This window comes from Drosophila grimshawi, unplaced genomic scaffold, assembly GCF_018153295.1.
Source record: "Drosophila grimshawi isolate 15287-2541.00 unplaced genomic scaffold, ASM1815329v1 contig_848, whole genome shotgun sequence".
NCBI lineage: Eukaryota > Metazoa > Arthropoda > Insecta > Diptera > Drosophilidae > Drosophila > Drosophila grimshawi.
Window position 1 is genome coordinate 14,093,195 of NW_025063692.1, and position 24,904 is coordinate 14,118,098.

Below are 24,904 nucleotides of genomic sequence, written 5' to 3' on the forward strand. Positions count from 1 at the left end.
AGCAAAGTGTACGAAAGCATACGAATTACATAGCCCCTTCTTCTTCTTCAATTCCCACACCCTCCCTCCCCCTTTTGCAGTAGCAGCAGCAGGAGCAGTGAGTGTTATGCGCTAAACTCTCAAGTCAATTTTGCGCTGAAACGAGACGCTGTTGTCGTCGTCGCAGCAGCTGCGTTGTGACGTCAAAAGCAGGAGCAGCAGCAGCAGCAGCACCGCTGCCACAACCGCCTCCCCCACCCCCCTGTTGCCGCTGCCCCGCACACACACACACATACACACACGCGCAATAACAATAAAAAGGAGTCCGTACCACAAAACAAAAAATAAATAAATAAATAACAAAAACGAAGAAAGACAACGAGAAGACGTCGACTAGCCAAAAACGCGTGAAAGAGAGAGCGTAAGAGAGAGGGCGAGAGAGAAAGAGAGAGAGAGAGAGAGCGAAAGCTAGCTTTGTGTGCGAGTGCAGCAGCAGCAACAACAACAACAACAAGAAGAGCGATAACAGCGACAACGTTGCAAAAGGAGCCATAAAAATGGAACAGCCGAGCATACTCGTTAAAATCCTGCATTCAATACCGCATGTGAACTACACATTTCGTCGGGTTAATGACACCTTTAATCTGGATAGCGATGTTTACCTAGAGGTGAGTACAGCCACAAGGATACAAATACTATACTATATGCTATACTATATAATACTACAACCGCCTTAGTTTTCATATATTCAATTTACAGTGGTTTGCACCTAAATTCGACCTGCTTATGAAAAACATTAAATTGATATTATAATTTGTTAAAGATATCTTTAAATACGCTTGATATTGCATATTTTGTATAGAAATATAGTAAATATATATGAAAAATAAGCAGAAATAAGCTTATGCGCACAATTTATACGTTCGGCATAGTTTTCTTTTTTTTATTTTATTATTTTTTTTTGTATATTTTGCATATTAATATTTTTTGGGTTCAACTGTTCAGTGTAGAGTAGTTTTTAGGTTAGCTGCCTCAAGTGGTACTTCGCTGTGGTGGTTGTAGTGTTGCCCCACTTGAGACCCCAAAATTATGCACTTGAAGTGCGTTCCAATTTACATTGATTGCATTTTGATTTGTTTAGTTTGCCATCTTGTCGATGGGCTCAATCTATATATGGGATAAGCGTTTGCTCTACGCGAGTGCTGCCTAAATTTCGAACTCTCTTTTACCTGTGTAAATCGTTCGCTCTGTGCTCTCTTCCTCCCCCTCTCTCTTTCTCTCTCGCTCTCTCGCTGTTTTGCTCGGAGTGTGCTGCAATTGCTGCAAGTGACTCTCTACAGCGACAGAAACAGCGACAGCAACAACAACAACAATTTCGATATTTCCCATTTTGTTTACGCCTTCCGTTGTCTGCGAGCGTCTGTCGAGCCCTTTTTTGTTTCATTCCCACAACGTTCCGCGTAGCTCCAGACCCGGCTGCTTACCATGTGCGCTACATGTGCCCAGATTCTTGTCTACCTCCGCCTTCGCTTGGAACGAGAGCGGGAGCGGGGTGGAGGTAATACAGCACACACTTCCGGCTTCCCATTTGTTTCATTCTTTTTGTTTGGTTTCTTTTGATTGCCGCTGCCGCTAAGTATCAATAGGTATCATCGCTGTTGGGCCAAGCCCAAACCGAACCGAATGCGAACGCAAGCCTGAAGTCTGAAGAACCCTAAAGACCCCCACACCCCCCCTCCCCTAAGGCAAGAGCCGCCACTCACCTCAATTCGGCAACGGCAGCGGTATCGCGAAGCAGCAGCTGCCTTTGTTTGATTGACGTCGGCCTTAGGGTTTACCCCTATTCCCTAACGTGCGCGGCGTCCTCTTTGAGTCGCGGGCTATCTCACATCAGCTTTAGTCACTAGTTCGTCCGCATGATAAGAACCGAAACTTGTTTAAGTAATACTCTGATACCAGTTTGCCCATGATAATTGTAGTGATTTGTGCTTACTTACTTTTAGTTTGATCTTTCAAATAGATCTATAGCAATTGAATAATAAATATTTACAGAATTGCTGCGGGTGTTTTAAAAGAGATCTCATCTCAATATTTTTGTTAGTTATTGTTTTAAAATCCAAAATTCATTGAACTTTTTTTTTAACAAAAGGAATTTTAACTTTATTTTTATTTAAAATCTGCACAGTACTACTAACTAAGCGATCTGCGAAAACTTTGCAGACAATAGGAAATGCCATAACCAATAGCCAATGTAGACGATATTATTATCACCCGAGTCCCTCCGTCCGAATTTCTTAATCTTATATGCGCAAAACTGCCACCCCCTTTTAAAGGTAACTTTATAAATCTTGGTATATATCCGTCTGTTGGCTTCGGTCGAATTTGACGACGGGTACGATCGGATTGGATCATAAAACTGTCATAGACTGTCATAATAATCATAAACTGTCATGTCAAATTCACAAAATAAGCATGTTATAACGTTCCTCCTTTCTGAAATAGATATAAAAATAATATTTGTTTATTTTTAATAATTCAAATAATTCGCACGTCGATTAAACATTTAGATGTCAGCAGATTAGGTCCGGTCCACAAGGGTATGTAATCTTCGGCATGTTGTTTCTTGTTGTTCAGTTTATTTTCAGTTGGGTTTTTCGCCAGCCGGGATAAACTCAGCTGTAAAATTTGATTGAAATTAGCTGGTCATTGCAATAGCTGCCGGCAGTAAAAGAAGGAGTATGTGAAAAGGAGGAGGGAGAGTAAAATGGTTGAGGTGATTTCCAGCGGCAACGCTGATGCCATTGTTAAATTCAGGTCAACTAAGCGCAGCTCCGCTCTCTCTCCCTCCCTCCCTCCCTCCCTCTCTGTCTCTCTCTCTCTCCTTCTCTTTCCCGCTCGTTTTTGCTTGGCTCGTTGCGCGGTTCGGCTCGGATTTGGCTTTGGCTTTTTCTCTTGGATGTGGATGTAGGTCAGCTGACGCTGCTGCACTGGGCGTAGTTTTTTACGCGCGTCAGCAAAAGCAGCCGGAGCAGGCATAGTCACAATTGAGAGTAGGCACCAGAGAGGGAGACAGTCTGTGCGGGATATGGGGTGAAGGGAGGGGGTGGAGTGGTAAAAGCGGTCTCTGCTCCGATTTTGGGATGCAGGTGAGTTCACCGTTTGCCGGCCATAGACATCTGTCGCGTTTGTTTGGGGGTCGTCGGGGTTGAACCATCAGCCCAGAGCTAGGCACGTCACATGGGGATTAGCCATTGTCATAATGGGGCTGACAATGAGCCAGCACTTAAGCCAATTCTGTTTGCGGTTGGCTGGCAAATGAGCCCACTAAGCTAATCTGCTTATCGACTGGTTGACTTTCCGGACTGTTTCCCTATTAAATGTGGAACGCGACCAAATTCTATAGGTGCACTCGACTTGGGTACCAAAAGACTTACCAAAATTTGATAAAATTGCATAATGATCTATTACTTTACAAGAGAAACTAGAAAGTTAGATATAGATAGAGGGAGAGGGAGACAACTAATGCAGTCCCTTATACATTCTGAAGAGTTTCTTGAGATAGAATTTATTTAGTGTGCAAAGAAACTGCAACTGCATAAGGGTGGCCGTTAAAAGTAAACTTCACTGTGGGACCCTTACCTAAACAGACAACTCAAATCTTCACATTTATAAACAAATAAAGTTATACAACTTAGATTGTCTGTCTTAATTTTAACAAGCCCCAAATTATGAATATAATTATACGTTTCCTTATAATCGAGATGAGTGTAAAATTGGAAATTGCAATAGCTGCTTTATCTTTCTCTCTCTCCTCTCTCTCTTTCTCTCTCTCTCTCTCTCTCTTTTCATTTTTGTTTATTTCTGTTCAAGCATGATTGTCAATCAGCTCAGCATCAACAACAAATATGGTATGAAAAATGCCTTCAATCGCTTCCCCCTTCAACATCGCTGATAACCGCAAACCTACTCAGTCAACATCCTAGGGGCACTGGCTATTGTGTGTTGTGTGTTGTGTATGCTCGTTATGTCTAGTCTGTTAATTCAAATTGTGTTTAATCAGCTCATGTTATTCAGTTGTGTTTTCTTTCCTCTCTATCCTGTTCAAGCCAACCCTTTGCCCCTACTCCTCCTCCTTCTCCTTTCCCCCTTTGTTTTTAGGCTCACACATTTCAATAGTTGCTATTGCTTTTGCTGTGGCTGTTGCTGTTGCTGTTGTTGATGATGATCAATTTAACCTTCAAATAGCCACACAATTGCTCTTGACAACAATGACACCAACAACTAGCAACCTGTTTTCCCCCCCATTCCACCCTACGACCTCAATAGGTTGTGTGAGCTGCTCTCTAGTGTTGATGAAGAGTCTCTCTCACTCTCTCACTCACTCACACACTCACTCCCTCCTGTGCTGTGTCATCTGCTTGTCTAGTTGTCTGTCCAAGGTGATGACGCACTGTTGCTGCAAATGTGCGGGCAGCTTAAAGAGATGCAGGGGAAATGTACACAACATTTAAATGGGATTGTTCCTCGCTATTCCTCTAGGTCTCTACTCTGTCTGACTGGATAACTCGTTACGCATTGGAACCCGTATATCACACATATATATGCTGTCTCGCCAGTTGACTCTCTTTCCAATTATTGATGCTTGTTGCTTTTCATTGCATTACACCCTGTGTAAAGCGTATTAAAAATTGTTGTGAGTCTTAAGCCTATTTACCCAGTAAGGGCTGCTAGTGTTTTTGGCCTCTATACTTGATGCGCATTTCTAATGCAAGACAACAAAGAAAATGACAGCAAATTGTTGTGCTCCTATTTTTGTTTTTGTTTAGTGCAAAAGCCAGACTCTAGTGTCATGTCAAAATAAAATTTCGAACGTGACAAAAACTTACAAATTTATTTTCTTGAACTTTTCAATAAACTCTTAAGTACTTTCTAAGCCAATGCATTTTGATATGCACCGAGCATGTTGTAATCACGAAAGTTATGCGAAAAAAAGATTTTTCCTATCGTATGAATCCGATGAAGAATAATCAGCAATAGCATTTGGTTTCTAAATTTAGTAGGGTTTTCCAATTCGGATCAGGTTACAAGATATGCTCCTACTCTGGCATTCTTGACCACTAAACTGTAATCCTGTGACATGCCACAGCTGTTTTAGCCTATGCATATTTGATGACTGGCTCGAGCATCCCTCGTAGCAAATGCCGTGCTGCAGCAGCTGGCAGCTGGCAGCAGTTGGCAGCTCCACAGTTAGACTTCAAGTCAAGTCAGAGTTTACGAGCTGGCCGACTATATTTAGAAGACCCCAATCGAAACTATCTGAAATCAAATTATCAAGCACTCTGAGCAGTTTCTCTTTCCCCTCACCCTCATTCTCTGTGTTTGCTGACTTTCATTTTGAGATATTGCAATTGAAAATACAATCGGAAAGATGCACACAGCTCGCCCTTGCCTTTTTTTTCCATCTGTCGCTCTCGTTCTCGCTCTGGCTTTTCAGTTTTTCCGGCTGTCTGGCTGTCAAATGCAACCACAACAATTGCAACAAGAACAACAACTGCCAGGCAGCTGCCTTCACATTTACCAGATGCATCTGCAAGATACATGGCATGGCAATATGCCTACTTACAGATACTTTTGTATCTGCTGTCGCTTTTACGGCTCGTCATAAAACTTCTGCAATTCAATCACTTTTGTATGTGTCGCAGATACACACACACACACACACACTTAAACCATCCATATTCAGATACTTAGATGTATAGAGTCTGCTATCAGCCCAGTGTGTCTGGCCTGACTTCTTGGCTTGCCTCGGACTCGGAACGAGGCAAACTCGAATCAGGCATTTCAAATTGAATGCCCTGGAACTGAGCTGCGGCTGCCTGTTTATCTCATTTTGACGAGCTGCATTGTTTATTTGTGCAACAAGCGTCGTCGACTTTGGAATGTTTATTTGCTTTTGCTTTTGCTGTATTTGCCTTTGCCTTTGCCTTTGCCTGGTCTGATCTAATTTCGTTTTGATTTCGATACATTCAAACAGATACACAGCCAGAGCAGTAATTAATTGTCAACCAATAGCTAGCCGATGTTTTAATACTCTTGCTGTGCAAGCACATTTCTAGTAATAAAATAGTCATTCGATTTTGTCCAAAACTGTTGGAATTTTATAAATATTAATAATCGTTTTACACATAAAAATTCAGTTAATGACAAATAATTCCAGATAAAGATGTTAGTAAAATATTGAAAATGTCTATTTGCAGTCAAAAACTCAATTTCCTTATATGTACTGCACCTAAGATCAACGGATACGTCAATTAATACCAGTTTAATCAACAGAGTCATAATCAAACTTAGAGCCAAGCCCGTAAAGATCAATTCGGAGTGTTGGTTTTATTATGAGCTCATTGAATAAAGTAGTACGTGCGTCGCTATGAATGCGTAATACCCAGCACAAGTATATAGAAGAGGATGCCCCTGAGCGTGGCCACATCGTTTACATATTTCAAATACTCTAAACACTTCCCCCCGCCCTATGCACGGCGAGCAGCGGCCACACAGGCAGTCGTCGATACAAAAGTATTCGAAAACCAAACCAAACCGTTCAAAACAGTTGAAAAAATCGAAGTCTTGGCCCACGCTTCGATCGACTGACTAACTGGCTAACTGGACTGGACTAGGCAGCAGGTTTCTGCGACCCCACCCTTTGTACCGCCGCTCGCCCCTATCGCTGTCTCTACAAAAAAAAAACAAACAAATAAAACTAGAAAAAAGTTCAAGTTCAAAAACGTTTCGATTTCATTTTCGATGTGCACCCAAATTGGATGTTTAGTGGGCGTCCCAAGTGGCTCATTTTGAAAACGATTCCCCCTCTTCCTCAGTCTTTCGTTTCTTCTATCTATCTCTCTTTATCCCTCTCATTGTTGCCTTGTATATTGTTTTTCGTCATGTTTTTCTCGAATATTTAGGAGGCAGCTTCTTCTTAGCCCCTCGGTCTCTGCCCGTTTCCCATTTCCACTCAACCCCCCTCCTCTTTTATGCTGTGTGAAAGTTTGGCGTGGTGCGTGTGACTATATATACATATATATATATATCTGTTTTCTGATTTTTCGGTTAACGGCTTAAGAAGAAATCTCACGCCAACATGCTGCGGCATTGTTTTGTTTGGATCCCCGTATTTGTTTATATGCGCATCGATTTTATGCTCACCAGTGCCAGCAACATAATTGACTCGATGTTGATGATGATCTTAAAGTTTTTATTGGAACATTTGCCGAATCTATGTCAGTTGGTTAACCGATCTACATATTTGATAAGATGGTGGCATAACGGATTTTTATATTCCTTTGTCGACAGCTAGACAAGAACTTTTTGGTCTTTCGGTATATGAGATGCCAAGCATCTGTCAAGTTAACAATCATTAAATAATCAGACAGAAACTTAATTATTTACCACTAGATAATACTTGACTGCAACACACCAATGGGACTATCAAATTTTATTATTACATTATATAATAAACCTTATATATATATGTATATTTATAGATCACATGGGGTCAATAGTTGATAATAAAGTTCCTTTTGTTCATGTTGGGCGTGTTCGTATTTGCATTTACAATTATTTATGTACATAAAGTACATATGTGTGCCATATAATAATATGTGATCTTTATTCTCATCTAGAAATTGCGCAATTGTAATTCCGTGCTGGCCATTCTATTTGTTTCTTTTTTTTTTAGTTTAGTTTTGCTGGTGCGTCACGTCACGTGATTTGCATATGAAACGACTGACACGCCAAAGGCACGACTCCAGCTGGGGCTGGGCTGCCCTGCCCCTACCAACTACCCAAGCTGCTCCGTACCCCTCCCCTGCCTTTTCAGTGCGGGTCTAGTGATATGCGTTTGTATACTTAATTTTCCCTGCCATTTGTGCGCACTTCCTCGACTTCCTCTGGCGACGTTTCTCAATAATTTGCCTCGGCTTTTTATTTATTCATCGAGCACAGGGCACAACCAGTCTCAAGCTGCCCATCGACCTGTCTATAACTATGCTCAGGCCTATGGATATGGTAATGGTTATGGCTTTAACTACTGCTTTGGCCACTCGCTTTTAGGCTGTTTTTTAGTTTAGCAGTTTTGTAGTTTGGTCTTTGTAGGCTTTGCTTCCTGTGTGATACGTCAAGCACAAGCAGCTCGATGACGTTTCCGTTTGGGTAGCCAACAGCAAAGCCATTTGCTATGTGTATGTGAAGGCTGCCAAAATCACCGGATAGTTTGCAACTCTCTCCTAGCTACTACTACTGTTCCTGCTGCTGTTGCTGCTGCTGCTGCAGTCTGTTCCCATTCTGTCGTATAGGCGGACATGTGCCCTATGGCTCTAGGTTGCTTTGAATATCCTTGCTGAAGGAGGCATATGCGTTGTGATGATAGTTGGCTAACAGCCTGAGTATGATGCAACTTTCATTAAACAGAGTAGCTTATATGATGCAAAATGAAGTATCTAGCTGCCATAGGAAGCTGGCCGATGAGTGGCAAGTGAATTTTATCATCGACATTCAGTTGATATTTGTTCTTCCCATTTGCTGTTTATAATTTATTTTGCTTGAGCCGTCCGTTATCATCGCCTTCAAATTGCGGCATTTGCTTTGTTCTCTGCGTAACTCTGATTGCAGTTGCAATTATATATTCAGTTGCAGTTACAATGGCATTTCCAGTCGCCGGCGCAGTTGCTGTTGCTGTTGCTTTCGCAGTTGCAGTTCCAGTTACTTTTAACTGCCCCGGAAGCAGTTCGTCATGAAGCCGAGTCGGATATTTATACATACATTCATTCATATGTACATATTGTGATACAATATTATGTCGCATTTGCCGCACGACTCGGAGGCAGTTCGCTGTTTTGCTGTTGTGCTGTTATGTGCGCATACAAGCATGCATAACTGTTACCGTACACACACTTCTGCCCGTAACTGTTGTTTGGCTAAGGGCATTTGTTTAATTCGAAGAAAAACTGGTTTTTTCCATCATATCGCAGCACTCAACTTGGGCTATGTTGACGTTCTAATTTCGGCGCTACGCTAAGAGCCAGGGCAGTCAGCAGTCAGTAGGCTCTCAACACAGGCTCAGGGGTATTAGGGGGATAGCCAGACGATGGGACCGCCAGTGTCGAAGTTGTCGCAGCTACAACAAAACAACAACAACAGCAAACACAAATTTTTTCGAGAGTCACAAACAACGCCTACGTATACGTATGCCCCAGACAGCAACTAAAGACACACGACAACTTTGTGGTGGCTGCAACAGCAACAAAACAGCAACAACAACAACAATAAATGTTGCATTTCAAATATGAAAGTTTGTTTCGCCTCTCAATGCTTAGATTGAGAGCGTGCGACAAATAGCGCTGCCAACTTGTTGTTAAAGCAAGATGCAGCTTCATTAATTATTAATTTCTTTCTTTTTTTTTATGTTATGGTTATATCTTGAAAGACCACCGCATTATCTCCTCAGGCAGTTTTCTTGTACCCAGTGAAAATGCGTTGTTATCGGCTATTGCTCATTTTCTAATTATTTTACTTTTAATACTTTATTTAAATAAAATAGCTGATCAGCTTATTCCTATTTATCTTTTGAAAAACGAATAATAAATCCCGAATCTCCAGCACATTCTACAATTTCTTTGCTAATTGGCTTATAGTCGCTCGACACAACTGTTGGATTTTGGGTGTTCTATATATGATACTTAGTGCTAATTCCCATTACTTATACGCGAAACTGCGGGTAGCTTTCGCTGTCTCTCACTAGATGTGTCATGCGTGTGTTTGCTATAGTAAAAACTGTGCACATTTCCCACAGACAATTCTCAATTGGCAGTGGGGATGGAATATGGAATACACACAGCAATCAAAAATGCCAAGGTTATTGTTGTTTTCCCTACTGGTGATGCTCATAGAAATTTGCCTTGATTTAATTCAATTTAACGGCGTCGTAATTTGCCAACCAAAAGGGCTGCCACCTTTAACATAAGGGCGGAGGAAGGGTTTGTTTGTCGCTCGGATTTTGGGCCCGTTTGTCGTCATGCTTGCTACGTTCAAATTTTCGCCTCTTTTTATAGTTGCGCTCAGAATGCATAAAATGGTCATGGTGCAACTATGGGAACAGGGAAGCGGCAGCGAATGGGGCCAGTGTGGGTCAGAAGCGGATCCTCCTCGCAAGACGGGCCCGCTCATGAGTCATTCAACTGCGAGCGTCGAGGACACGCAAGTAGCTAACGACAACAATCACAATAAACAACAAGAATAAGAGCAAGGAGCAGAAGTTGGCACTCGCTAGTTTTAATGATTATTTGCATGTTGCATATACAAAAGACGACGCCAACATGCATATAAATAATAAATATGTTCCCTGCCCCTATTTTACTTTTGCCACTTTCTGTGGCGCAAATCTGCTAATGCCTGTGCGCAGTTCTTTCCACCAGTCAGTTGTGTGTGTCCAGTTCGATTGAACTTGATTGACGAGGTGGTCTACCAATGTGGTTTTCATAATTGATGTTACTTGTTTTTGTTGTTGTTGCTGCTGCTGTTGTTGCAGTTGCTGTTTTTGTTCCTTAAGTGTCAAGTGGTGTTCTTTGTAGATCGTTCGCTGACTCATGGCCAGTCGTGAAGAGACGTTGGCAGACGTTGGTGTCCAATAACCCGGCATGAAATTTGATCAGGCCCCCTCCCACCCCATAAACACACATATGCATATACACACACACACCTACACCTACACATCTACACACAAACAGCACACACCCACGCATGCTTAGGTGGGTATCATATACACCCTGGTGTATGCATTGAATTACAAATGAAAAAAACTGGGTGGTGGCCAACACATATGAAATGTAGACACAGGAAAATAACTTAAATAGTTTGCTTATACTTTAAATAATACTTTATTTTTAAATTATTATAGATATATATATATATGTATAAATATTCGTTGCTCGTCTGGTTAAGCTAATAATAATAATTTGTAGATATCCCGCAATTTTGCTCCAATCACTGGGTATGTGAAGAGTCGAGCATATTTAGCTTTAGACAGTTTACTGATTTTTTAATGAGTGTCAATGAAATTTCCGTTAGACCAACGGTTTTTTTTTTTTTTTTTGGGCCGTTGCCTTCCTGTTGGGCTAACGTCAAAGTTACCCTGGCAACTCTGGGCCAAAACTTTGCCGGCTCCTTGCTTTTGTTGTTGCTCTGCTCGCTCCTGTACTTGTTCTTATTGTAGTCGGGTCGGGGCGTAGTGTTGCCAATTCAATTAAATTTTGCACCCAAAACGGGCCCTAGCGACAAAAAAAAAATTAACTTTGCAGACGTATTTTTACACATTTTCGTTTCGTTATTCACAGGGCAGCCAACTAACAGCTACAGAAACAACAAGACCAACACACATCGACCTCAAACAGCAGAAAACGAGCAGCAAGTTATTCAATTAAAAGTTCACTCAATATCCAGTGTCCCCTTTCACACTCCCCATCCTTCGAATAACGCCTGGTCTTATAGACGCTTGGCTTGATCCTGTTTTTCGACCCCACTCAATTTTTTTATGCATCCTGATTTTTTCCCACAAACCAAAAAAAAAAACGAAGCTATTCGGTTTTGTTTTTTATTAATTCGACATTTATATTATAAACGTCGATTAAGCTATTGGCAAGAATAACAACAACTTGACAGTCTATGACATAAAAATGGCTAGACTTAAAAAATAGTATATAATATTAATTTGTTGCACACTGGTTGCAACGATCAATACCCCAGAGGTCGCTGGTGTGGATGCGCTTTAATCTTCGGCGTGTGGTGTTTGACCCAAGTGTGCAAGCCAAAGGGTTGACACTGCTTTCTTAGACACGCCGATGACTAAATATCCTCCTAGATCCGAATCAACCTGACGACATCTAATTTTTGGTCTGAAATATTAATATGTATTTCTTCGTTTTAAACAATTTTTGTGAGATTGATCTGGAATCTTGGTGCAACAAATTGGTTTAAATGAGTACAAATATAATTCCCATAACAGACATATAAATTAGTGGTCCGATATAATCGCTTTCGACGAACCGAAAAGTCAGCTTTAAAACTGAGGGAGTTCTGCATACATACATCATGGCTATATCGACTTTATCAGGTCGGAGACGTCTCTTATACCCTCCACATGGATATAGCAATGCCCGCACAATCAGCTTAAATTATGAATAATGATCGAATAGCGACTTTCAACGCTGAGCGATCGGAAGTCAATTCATCTCAAAAGAAGAATTTTTTAATCAGTATATGAGTAAAGGACACGAAAGGCGTTTGCCCTTTTCACAGATATGCAATAAGAGATATATTTTCATTTTGTGTGGCTTTTGAATACAAAAATAAATTTGCAGTTATCAATTATATTTACTGTATGTTTACTTACAATAATTGTTATATACAAATCTCTGCAAGCTTTAAACCAAGTTTCATCCCCTAACGCTTCGCTTCTCTCATTTTCAGAGCCTGGGCATTCTGGCCTCCATTCCCGCCGGCCTGCTGATACTCTCGCTGCTTGGCCTGCTACTGTATTTGTTGACGCGTTGCTGCGATCGCAAGCAGCGCAAGCCGAGCGCCCAGCGTTGCCAGAGCTGCTCACTGGTCATTATAACGTTGATGACCTGTGCAGCCATTGGACTAGGTAAGTGCCGGCGCATTGAACCCCTTGCCATGTGTTTGTTTTTGTTTTTGTGCTTGTGTTTGTGTTGCTCCATACAAGCCCCGCTTCCAACGCCGCCCTCTCTTGGCCTTTGTCCTATGGCCATGGTCCATGCCAAAGGCAGGGAGACCACATCGTCGTCGCGTGTTTAACTTGGCAATTAGCCAAAAGTTGCCGTCGCCCATTGCATTGCTCCATTACGTGTGCGGCTTGGTTTTTGACACGTATCCAGATTTATGGGGCCGATCGACGACGGAGTCACGTCAACTGTCAAGCATGAGCGGAATATGAGAGAGACGCTAACCATTAAGTAATAAACTGCAATTTAAAAACAAAACAAAAACAAAATAAATAAATTTGCCCATTCGGTATATATAAAGTATGTCAAAGTGCCAAAGGTAATGCCCCTAATCAAAACGAGTTGAGTCCATCACAATGAAGCCATCTACAAAACAGTGCCGGCGACAGATCCAGCTACAGCTACAGCAACGACTGCGAGTGCCATCATTATAATCCAACCTCCGCATACAATTAAATAATAATTAAATTAGCGCTCTTAATTGGCTCATAAATGTGACTACGATCTTTGTCGCTATACGCTCAAGCAACAATCGACATCATCTGTCTTGGGAGAGTTGAAATAGAAACAGAAAAATAGTAAACAGAATTAGAATTAGAAAACGCAGTAGTCTTCTTCACTCAAGAGCACCTGAGTTCAACTTATTTCTCTTAGACCATTACAATCAGACCCATTACTGAGGATATCTTCCTTGATTTTTATTTAATTATCGCCACTGCTGTACATTTTCTCAAGTCCCTTTTCCTGATGAATGCCTTAAAAGACGCAAGGACCCAAGCTAGTTTACTCCTTTCATACTTATCGCAGTTGTTTAGTGCCGCTACTTTGTTTCACACCGAAATCTTATTTAATTTTCCCCCATTTTTATTTCAGGTTTATATGGCAATGATGATTTCCACAATGGTCTGCTGCAGGCCTTCAGCTCCGGCAAGAAGGTGGAGAATCTTGTGCTTAATCTTAAACAAGAGGTAAGTTTACAAGGACTACTAAATACATAAATAGTTTCCTTATTAAATACTCCCTTGCTCCGGGAACTATGAAATGAAAGCAAAATCCATGAAATACAGTTGAAAATTCTTCTGGCAAAGTTTGCGAAATCAGAGCACATTGCAATTTCACACATTTCATTCGATTAATGCACTTGCTAGCATCATATTTCAGCCTACGATTATATTGAGTTATACAGCAAAAGAGATATGCCTCTGATTCCCTATGCCCCCCACAACTCAACACATTTTTGTACACATAAATGTATCTCCTTGGCGAAGGCAACGGCATGCAAAAGGCGAAGGAGGAATCCGAGTTACATTGGATAGGACACACTGTCACGCTAGTCAAAGCTATAGATTTGATTTTCCTATTCATCAACTTTGTCAGCTCATATTTATTATAAACGTGTAGAGGATATTATAATTTTGCTGTGACGTGTGTAACGCATTGAATGAGTATATATATATATATGATATTCCCCGATCAGCATCACTTGCCGAGTCGATATAGCCATGTCCGCCTGTGTGGCTGTATTCACTTTTTTTTTTAAATATCTTATACTGATTAAGTTAGTAGTATCGAGTTAAGGGTAGACAGGGGTACATGCGAGCCTTTCTAATACGATATATACAAATATGAAATATTCAGTTAGCAGTTGAAGAACATCTAAATAAAATTTGTTTAAAACGTACAAAACTATATAAATAATAACGAACTCTGAACTCAAATTAGATGTTAGCAGTTTTACTCCGGTCTACAAGGGTATATAATGTTCGACGTGCCAAAGATGGGCGTTCATTCTTGTTTTTATATGCACATGTATATAAACACACACACACATATATATATATATATATAAATATATATAAAAACCGATAAGGCAAAAGGTTAAAAGAGTGTGACGAGAAAAATGTGAATGTGGGGGAGATAACGCACTGAGTCAGATTCAGAGGGAAGAATTGTGGGTGGTGGGTGGTGTATGGTGTATGGTTTAGGTGCGGACAAGATGATACTGTGGCCTAAACAGATGGCTGGCATTGCTTGGCTCTTAACTTAAATGCTATTAATTATCTAGGCACGGGACTAAACACACATCTACTCACACACACACACAGACACACATACATAAGAGGGACAGCCAGACAGTGGTCGGGGCTGGGGCTGGGGGTGGGATTGGGTTAGTTCGGTCTTGGTCTTTGCGTGAGTCGGTATTCGCTGCTTTTAGGCAAGTCCTCGACCCTACGCCCTGTCACGCTTCCCATGTCTGCAGTGCCCCTTTCCTCTCTCCACTCTCCTCTCTCTCTCTGTCTCTTTCTTTCCTTCTTTCTTTCTTTCTATTTGGCTGTGTACTCAAAGCATTGCACAAGTGCGGAAGCAAAAGCATTAAGGGGGGATAAAACTACTATGTTTATGTGCAACGTTTTCGTCCTTTGTTTCTGTTTGCCAGCTGTATGTCTGCCTGAGTTGGCGACTTCTTCTCTTCTCATCTATCTTTCAGTCTGTCTCCCTCTTTCTCTCTCTCTCTCTCTCTCTTTCTGTGTGTGTGTGTGTGTACCAGTCCTTTGTGGAAGCTTTCCCTTTACCCATTTTTGGTCATTAACTTTTGAACTGCTCTCACCTGCTGCTGCTGCTGCTGTTGTGAGTCAGCGACTCGGAGTAAGTTAAGTAATGGACGAACCCTACTATGCACATATCCAATGGCTTTTCGGGGGTAGTTGTCGCACAATATCGCTTTTATAATCAAATGCGACAACATCTTGTTAGCGAAAACAGCTTTAATCTATGCGAATTACTCCATGAGAGTTTGATTAAGGATATCTCAGAGATACGTGATGACATATCTTATCGTCCTTTGGCTCGCATTGATGGAGACCTCTTCGACCAGAGTTCTTGTTGTTTTTTTTTTTTTGCTTAAAAAGATATCCGGGCAAAATTCTGTCAATAATTAATTTGCTCGTCACATTTGGGAAGCAAAAATCACCCACATCGGACCACTATATCATATAGCTTTCATGTCGGGTTTTTTTTTTTAAATTTAGATGTCGGCAGGGGTATGCAAATCTGTTATTCTTGCTTATATATTCATGTTATGGTTGCATTCACATTTGGAAATAAATATAACAAAATGAAAAGAATCTGAACAAATCTCGAGTAACGTAAAATAATTTATTTATCACGTTCTTGTAGCTCCTCATAACCTCATGTTATCCTCAATATCTGCTGTGCTTCATTTTACGCAAAAACCGTTCTCAAAAAAGTTCTCTTTTCTCCAACGAGAGGTTCAGTTCCACTTATTTTTATTTTTTTTGACGCACTTCACAAGAAGCGTTTTAATTGTTGTGGTAAATTTATAAAGTTGAAAAGCCATTTATTTAAATGAACATTTATTAGAAATTAAATGCTCAGATCTTTGCGCTTGTAAACAACTGTTTGGCTGTCAGGGTTGCAAGCATTTTAATATGTCTTCTTCACATCAAGATGTAAAAGAATATTGGTTTTGTAGTTAGAGTCACCAGAATTGGTTGGTGACGTCCATCAATGATTGACAACGATCACGCTATACAACGGCTATATCTTCTATATAGTTTTTGAGCTAGAGCCATCAAATTGGGAAGTATTACGCCCGCGTGAAACGTTCTCAGTTATGTTTATCTTGAAATCTTTATCCCTTGAACATATTTTAATATTTGATCGTAGCTAAGTTTATTAAAATATTTGAATTCACTAAATTACAGACTGAAACCATCAAGCGTGATCTCGAAACGAAAATGGCCTCCCACAATGTGGTGGCTCAGGTGGAGAAGCCGCATAATCAATCAATCAATCAAACGGCAGTCATGCTGCTTATCGCGACGTCCCGTTTGGTAAGCGAGAATACTTCACGTGCAGTCACTTCGCTGGACAACATGGTCCTCTACTTCATGAAGACAAAGGGCAGTGAGAATGAGACCTCTTTAATGGGCATACTGCACGTACGTCTTCATATTAAATTATATATACATATATATATATATACCTATCTATATCTACAATCTACTTTCATTTCGCTCAGCTTGGCGATTTGTACGAGTCCATACGCTGGCCGGCTACATTGGCTTTCCTCACCCTGCTGCTCTTCCTGTGCACTGTGCTCGTCATTGGTGTCGCCCGTCGCTCCCGATGCACTCTAATCTTCTTCAGTGTTTCGGGCTTGTTTTGCATCATCATCTGCTGGCTGCTAGCCGGCATCTATTTGGCCTCCAGCGTCGCAGCCGGCGACTTTTGTATGCGTCCGCATGAGTTCATGTGCCGGCAGGTGGGCATGGTTAGTAACATTCCGACAGTTTGGCGCCAGTTGATTGTCTCTATAATGAGCTCTCTCCTACCTTCTTTCGATGATTACAGCGGAGTCCATATGTCTACTTCCTCAACTGTGGCACGCTGCGCAATCGGTTTATCCTTCGCCTCAACGAGTCTCGGGATCTTGTGGAGCGTGCTCGTGAGAGCGTTGAAATAATGCAACGGTGAGAACCAAGTAACATGCAAAGCCGTCTATCAGCTTGTAACTTATATATATATATATGTATATCACAATCTTTGGCACAGCATGAGCCAGGACACATATCCACGCATTGACATACAGCGCACCCTGAACGCCATGGACAACGATCTGGAGGAGACTAAACGAAATCTGACCAATCTTTCGGCCACACTGGACAGACGCGCCATTGACCGCCACTATGCCGAGGCACTGCAAGGCCTCTGCGGCATTGGGTTGCTCGGCCTCAGCCTGATGATGGTCGCCGGATTGCTTACCTCATTTCTGCTCACTATACTCGTCTATGCGGACTCTCACGCCTGGATTTATTTGAGCAAGCGGTAAAAACAACAAAACAAAAGAAGCAAACGAAATTTGTGGAGCTTGTTGCATTTTCAACACATCTTTTATTTATTTGTAGGCCCACACTCGACGGCGACAAGTCGGAGACGGCGCCACTATTTTCCGCCTCAAATGCACCCAGCGCAAGCATTTCGCCGACGGCGCCGATGAGCACGGGCACCATTAACCGCACGCTTCTGCACCATCAGCAGGCGCATGGTGGACCCATTGGCGGCAGCGTGGCCGGCGGAGCTGTGGCTGGACAGACGGGTACACTGCCAAGTGGCGGCAGCTTGGCCGGCGGCAATGGGACCGGCTCATATAGGAATGGCTCAGCAGGCCTGCGACAAGGGTTGGCATCACCACCATCATCACAATCAAGCAACAATACATCAACTTACCACCACCACAACAACAACCACCACTACAACCACAACCACACACAGCATAGAACTAACTTAACGGCAGCGGCGTCGGCAGCGGCGGCCTCATCGCTGGCCAGCCGCAACAACGGCGGTCGCCGTTCGCCGTCGCCGCCGCCCGGCTATGATTTGGTGCATGGCACAAGGCATGAAGTTTAATTTCTTATTCTTTAGTTATCGCTTTAGTTTTGCCTTAGTTAGTTTTTAGTCTGTAGACAAACCGTTAGACAGTCGACTGCACACTTTTTTTTTTTTTTTATTACGAATTATTATTTGTCCATGTGTACATTATGTTGCTTTACTCTAGTTGTCTTTGGTTTTCACCTTTTGATTTCAGTTTTGTTTATTTTAAATCACATTTGTTGTTGTAATCTGCCCTCTGCCTAGCACACTAGGCCTCGACCAACTGCATGACATAAAGTAGCTTAAGTCACATATATCCAATATATATCTAAATATATCATACAAGGACAACACCCTAACGCATAACGCAGACACGATACATGCACCACCACCAGCAACAGCAGCAGCAGCAGCCGACGCAGCATTGGGTGTAGTTGAGCAACGAGGCGTGATTTAAATCATTTCTTACTACTGGTTGCAGCTTCATTGTTTTATCACCTCATTCATATCATTCCCATGCATATAACCTTTTACTGCGCTCTTTAAGTGCAGCACAAATTGTTTGCTCGAACTGAGAAACAAAATCTTCAAGATATAAAAAGAACAACAACAATTTTAGACCGAAGCAAAAGGAAAGGATAGACTTAAAACAGACTTAAAAGGAAAGGATCAACTTAAAAAAAAAGAGTGATGGTGATCATAATGGGTTTAACACAAAAGTAGAACTAAAGCATATCAAAAGTAGCTCTTTGAATAACAAGCTCATCTCGAAATATCTAAAAACAACTAGGAAATAAATATAGACACCATATACAAGTATACATTTTGAGTACACTCTTTCATTTCTTATAAAAACTAGTATTTTTACTCGAACTTGCCTTTAGTGATGCCACAAATCTTTGGACAGCAGAGAGTGCGAAATGTGTTTCATAAATCTTTGAATTTATAAACTTGAAAAGAATAGTGAACTAAACCATTTGCAACAGGATATCTATTGATGAATTATTTAATGGATATAGTACAATAGATTGTCTACATAATAATATTTCGCTGTTTGTTTTCATTTAGTGTGAAAGGACGATTATAAAACGCATATCAGAGTTGCCTTAAAAACAAGAAATTCAATTATCTCAGCTTGCCATTGTGTAACAATATTTGCATTATGTACAGAATAAGCAAAAATTTTAGACACAAAATGTTTTCAAAATAATTCTATGACTAACTCAATAAGAAATCGGTTTTTAAGAAAATAAAAATAAGAACATTTTGAGTCTTTTATATGCAAAAGTTGTACATTTCTTTCGAGACAATTGCTGATAATATAGATATCGGTCACATCCAAGTTTGGTAAAAACTATTCGCTTAGAAAACTGGGCCGAAAGGAAATCAACTAATTTGTTTGTGTGTATAAATGGTGCACAGGTCACTGTATATGTATATATAAAACAAATACATCTTTAACATCATCTAAAAAAAAAAATAAAATAAATTTAAAAAAAAATGAAAATCGCCGCGACCTATCTGCCTGACTACGCCTAATGTTGCAACTAGTTAACGTTTAAGGTTTACACATTTATTGCAACAACAAAAAGTACTCACCAAAAAATACGTTACTCATTCCGCAAACCGTTATGTTTTTGCAGATCCGGCCACCATACGCTGGGGCGTCTGCCATCGCATCACCAACAGTCAGCGTCGTATTTGCCTGGCCCGAACAATGGCAAATACGCGACGCTCAGCAAGCAGTGTAAGACGCTCGAATCGAACGACTTTTACTGAGATTCGCTTGCCTGCAACACGTATGCAGGCAATAGCAACAACACGCAACAGCAACAGCAGCAGCAGCAACAACAACAGCAACAGCAACAACAACAGCAGCAACAACAACAGCAGCTACTGCAGCATCAACAGCAGCAACAACAAATGCAGCAACAACAAATGCAGCAACAGAAACAATTACAGCAACAGCAGCAACACCACAGCAGCAGCACCACACTGAAAAACATTTTCGCATCGGCCACGCTGCCCCGCTCAACGGGCAGCTCCATACGTTCCGTGCTGTCCGCCCAGACGGCTAACGCGATGTGCAAGTCGACGGGCAATGGACTGGATGCTGACGGCCTGGTCGATGATCGGGATCCGCGCGACGTCACCAACAACAGCTTCAATCGCTTCGATCCCAAATACATTAGCATCGGCCCCAAAGCGGTGCGGGGCAACAACAATCTGAACATTGTGGCCGCCGCAACGGCAAACAAGTGTGCCACACTGCGTCATGTTGGTCGCTACGGTGGCTCGTTGAAGGGCGCCTCGCCGTCGCCAAATTTGCGTAGCGCCAAGACGCCCTCGATAGCCACCGTGTCGAAGGATTACTGCCAGCAGGCGGACTGCATGCCTCAGGTCTATGCCGGCGGCTCCACGGATATGCTGGTGCCCAGCACGACGCCAGCGGTGGTGCAGCAGCAACAGCAGCAGCAGCAGCAACAGCAGCAACAGCAGCAACAACAACAACAACAACCATTGCAACAACATCAGTTGCAAATGCAGTTGGTGGCGCAGCAGGTCGCGCCACCACCACCGCCTCCGCAGCAGCAGCAAGTGCAGGCACAGCCACAGCTGCAACCACAGCACGCGCCACCTCCGCCACCCAAGCCAAAGATAGTCAATACCTTTACGGAGATACCCGGCACAACCGGCGTGGGCAGCTCCTATGCCAAAGAGCAACAGCAGCTGCTGGTTCTGCAACAGCAGCAACAGCAACAACTGCTTGCTCTGCAACAGCTACAGCAACAACAACAACAACAACAGCAACAACAACAGCATCATCCACCGACAACACACATTCTGCCCCCCTCAGCCGTCTATAGCATTGAAAGCAGTGCGGTCTATCCGACTCCAGCAGCTGCAGCTGCTGCTCAGCAGACAGCGCCAACGGCGGCGCCACGCGTGCAACGCTCCCTGAATCCGGCCTCCATAGTTAATCAGCCGCTGCCAGAGATACCCGTGCAGTCGCCCACCGGAAACATTGGTGCTCCTATCGCCCAATCGAAGATCAGTTCGCAGCCGTTGTGCGCTGCCACATTGGGTCAATATCGATCGCTGCAGCGACCACAAACAGCTGCACAGCAGAAGCTGCAGATTGCCGCACAACAGCAGCAGCAGCCGCCGTCGCTGCCGCCCAAAAATCGTCACAAGAACTCACGGGATGCCAGCAATGCCAATCATATGCAAACGCTGCCGCCCAAATCAGCCAGCTTGCGACAGCAGCAATCCGCCAGTTTTGGTTATGAACGCGAACGAGATAGAGACCGTGAAAGAGAAAGGGAGCGTGAACGTGAACGTGAACGTGAACGTGACCGTGAGCGTGAGCGTGACAGAGAACGTGAAAGACCACGACGTGCTGAGGCGCTGGATAATGCGCGCAGCTATGCGGAGCAGCAGCTGCAGCAGACATCATACGGAGCTCAGCCAATGCTGAGCAGCATGAAGAAGCAGCACTCCTACGACACCAGTACCTACCATCACCAACAGCAGCAGGCTTACTACCAGCAACAGCAGCAGCAACGCCAACATAACAACAACTATCATGGCACAGTCGCGAGCGGCGGCAGCAGCAGCAAGCATCATCACCAGCAGCAGCAGCAACAGCAGCAGCAGCAACAATTACTGATGGAGCAGCAGCAGGCATTGTTCTATCGCTCACTGAAGCGTGGTGGTGGTGGCGGTTCTGGTGCTGCTGCAGCGGCTGCTGCTCATGTTAATAGCGATTTGTATTCCGTAACGGAGTTGTAGGAGTGCGCCTGCTGCGGCGGCGGCGTTGATGTTTTGCGACGTGCCACGAACTGTTCGACGGGCACGAGCACAGCATCAGCGTCGCTGCACGCAGCAGCGGCGGCAGCCTCAGCCAGTACACAGACTCAAGCTCAAGCTCAAGCTCAAGCGCAGCTCAACCAGGCGCCCATACCGCTACCGCCCAAAAAGCATCGCGCACAGCAGCAACAGCAACAGCAGCAGCAACAACAATCGCTGCCGGCCTGCAATGCGAATCTGTGCGATGATCACGAATATGACGAGTACTGTCCGCAGCAATACGAGTCACAGCAGCAGCAGCAGCAGCCCACCCAACAGCAGCAGCAGCAGCAACGTCATGGCAAACAGCAACGTGCTGCCACTTTTGACGTCACGGACGCACGCGACTATGAGCTGAAGCGTCTGGGCAATCGCCGTTCGCAACAGCAGGCGGCCAGCAGCAAGCGCAATGGCGCCACTGCAGCAGCAGCAGCTGCTGCCGCCGCCGCCGCCGCAACAGCAGCAGCCAACGAGCAACAACAGCAGCAGCAGCAGCAGCAGCAGCATCATCATCGCACACACGATCGGGAGCGTTCACGCAGTGATCATCGCATTGCCAGCTATGCTTGCGAGGATGCCACAACAACGGCGCTGTGTAGCGCTGGCTCCATGAGTCTGCTGGCCGCCAATGGAAGTGCACAGCAGCAGCAACAGCAACAGTCGCATCGCAGCCACCATCAGCTGCAACAACAACAACAACAACAACAACAGCAGCAGCAGCAGCGACGAGAAAAAACGTTTAAAGTATGATTTTTAGAGACGTCATAAAAATTGCCCAGCCCGCGACAAGTTGGCTACAACGACGACGTCGACGACAACTGCGGTGATGGTGCAGCTACGCGCAGGCGACGCACGCACTAAATTTTAACAACAACAACAACACCGATAACGACGACGACGACGACGATGATGAAGCCAACTAGCGTTGCGGATTTTTCTAATAATAAGAAAATTGCACACACAAAACACACAAAAAATCAAAAGCGAAAATTCTCAAAAATGTGACCCCAAAAAGCAATTGGCCAAAACTGTGGCATTTGTATGCCTGCCCAGCCAACCCATTATAGCCCCCCTTCTTTCCTTCTGCCCGTACGTACCTTTAAATAATATGTGAAAGAACTAGCAATTTGTATTGCCAATTGGCCAAGTTAAATGAAAATCTATTGCGAAAATATGCTCAATTAATTCAAAAGCGAATGTTGCAATTAAATGTTGCAACTTGACGATAAGCCGTGCCTCATGCAAATGCACACAACACATACGCCACACAACATATACACACAAAATACACCAACACACACACACACACACACACACACACATACATACATACACAAATATACACATACTTGTACATGCCGCGCTCCTGCCCCGCCCTCAAATAATGCGCCGCCCTTTGTTCTCATTCATTTGTTACAGTTGCCACCTGCAGCAGTTTGTTGCAGCTGCTGCCAATTTATTAACAATTGTTTGCTCCGTGTTGATGTCTATTGTTATATATAATTATCAAACCAATTTTTTTTAATCTATACGTATATATATACATATATATGCCTTACTCTAATTAATTGTAAATGTGTTTATATTTACGTTTAGTGGAACTTGATTAAGTTAATTTAAGCCATTATTATTTATTTATGCAAGTCCGCAGCTCCCCACAAACTACCAAAATAACTTTATTTAAGACCAACTATTTTTTTTTTTTTAATAATTATGTTTTTATACCGGGAATTTTTCAATTTGTTTATTATTTAAAAATCCGTCGCGAGACTGTAAACAGTGAAACGTTCGTAATTTTTGTGACGTCAGAAATCTAATGAGAGAAGTATTCAAAAACTAAACAAAAAAAGAAAAGAAAAAGAAACCAAAACGAAACAAAACAAAACAAAACAAAAAACAAATCACAAACAATAACAACAGTAATTGTAAAACCATTTTAAATGTTGAAAGAGAAAAGAAAACTGCAGCGAGCAATATAAGTGAAAGAAAAGCAGCGCTGCAAGCCATACAAAAAAAAAATGCAAAACAAAATTCTTTAACTATTTTACAATCTAACGAAAACAAAAACAAAAACCAAAATAAAATATATATACATACATATACATAACATAACAAACATATATGCATACATAATGAATTACGTATATTCAAAACATGAAATTATAATGATGATATAATGATGATATTATTAACGAATGTTCAGGTCAATAACTGCATTTAAAACAAATTTGTTAGGCGTTAAATATATGCTCCTTTTATATACAAAAAACAAAAACAAAAACAAAAAACAAAAAGAAAAGAAAAGAAAATTACATATACATATACATATACATACAACATACAAGCTTACATACCATACAATACAATACCACATACTACAAAAGACGTTTGCATGGACAAATGATAACAGAAATGAATGTACATTACATATTATATAAAATAAAATAAACAATGAGAAAATCCGAAATAATTCAAAAATGGGAATAGTAATTCTTAAGCACAGCCATTTAATTCGTACATAATTTAATGATATACATGCATAAATATGCACACATGATGATGATGATGATGATGATGATGCATACCTAATGAGAATAAGAGAAATACAGCAATGTTAACAAAATGATATGGAAATGCATAAGAAATTTAAACTCTGCTGTGCAGATGCAAATAAACAAAAATCAAATAATATACGAAAAAAAAAAATAAAACAAAAACAAAACAAAAACAACAAAAAAGTCAATCTAAACATTTTCTTAAATGTGAACTATTCAAATATTTTGCATAAATACGCATGTATCTCATACTTTCCGATCTAAGTATATATAGTCTACAAGTTGTACATACATACTTCTTAGAAAGGTTCTCCCAGCAGCTCTTTCTTTCCC

The 24,904-nt window shown here is 42.1% G+C and overlaps 1 protein-coding gene across 1 annotated transcript; it reads left to right on the forward strand.

Annotated features, from left to right (window-relative positions):
- The first annotated feature begins 445 nt into the window (after positions 1–445).
- On the forward strand, positions 446–24,729 carry LOC6565914 (chromatin modification-related protein eaf-1). Its single transcript, XM_001992707.3, is given in 10 exon segments — positions 446–647; positions 12,499–12,676; positions 13,647–13,741; positions 16,499–16,735; positions 16,816–17,067; positions 17,148–17,266; positions 17,349–17,621; positions 17,702–18,190; positions 19,811–20,056; positions 20,150–24,729. Coding segments are annotated over 10 exon segments (4,617 nt in total). The 5' UTR covers positions 446–536; the 3' UTR covers positions 22,767–24,729.
- The last annotated feature ends 175 nt before the right edge of the window (positions 24,730–24,904 follow it).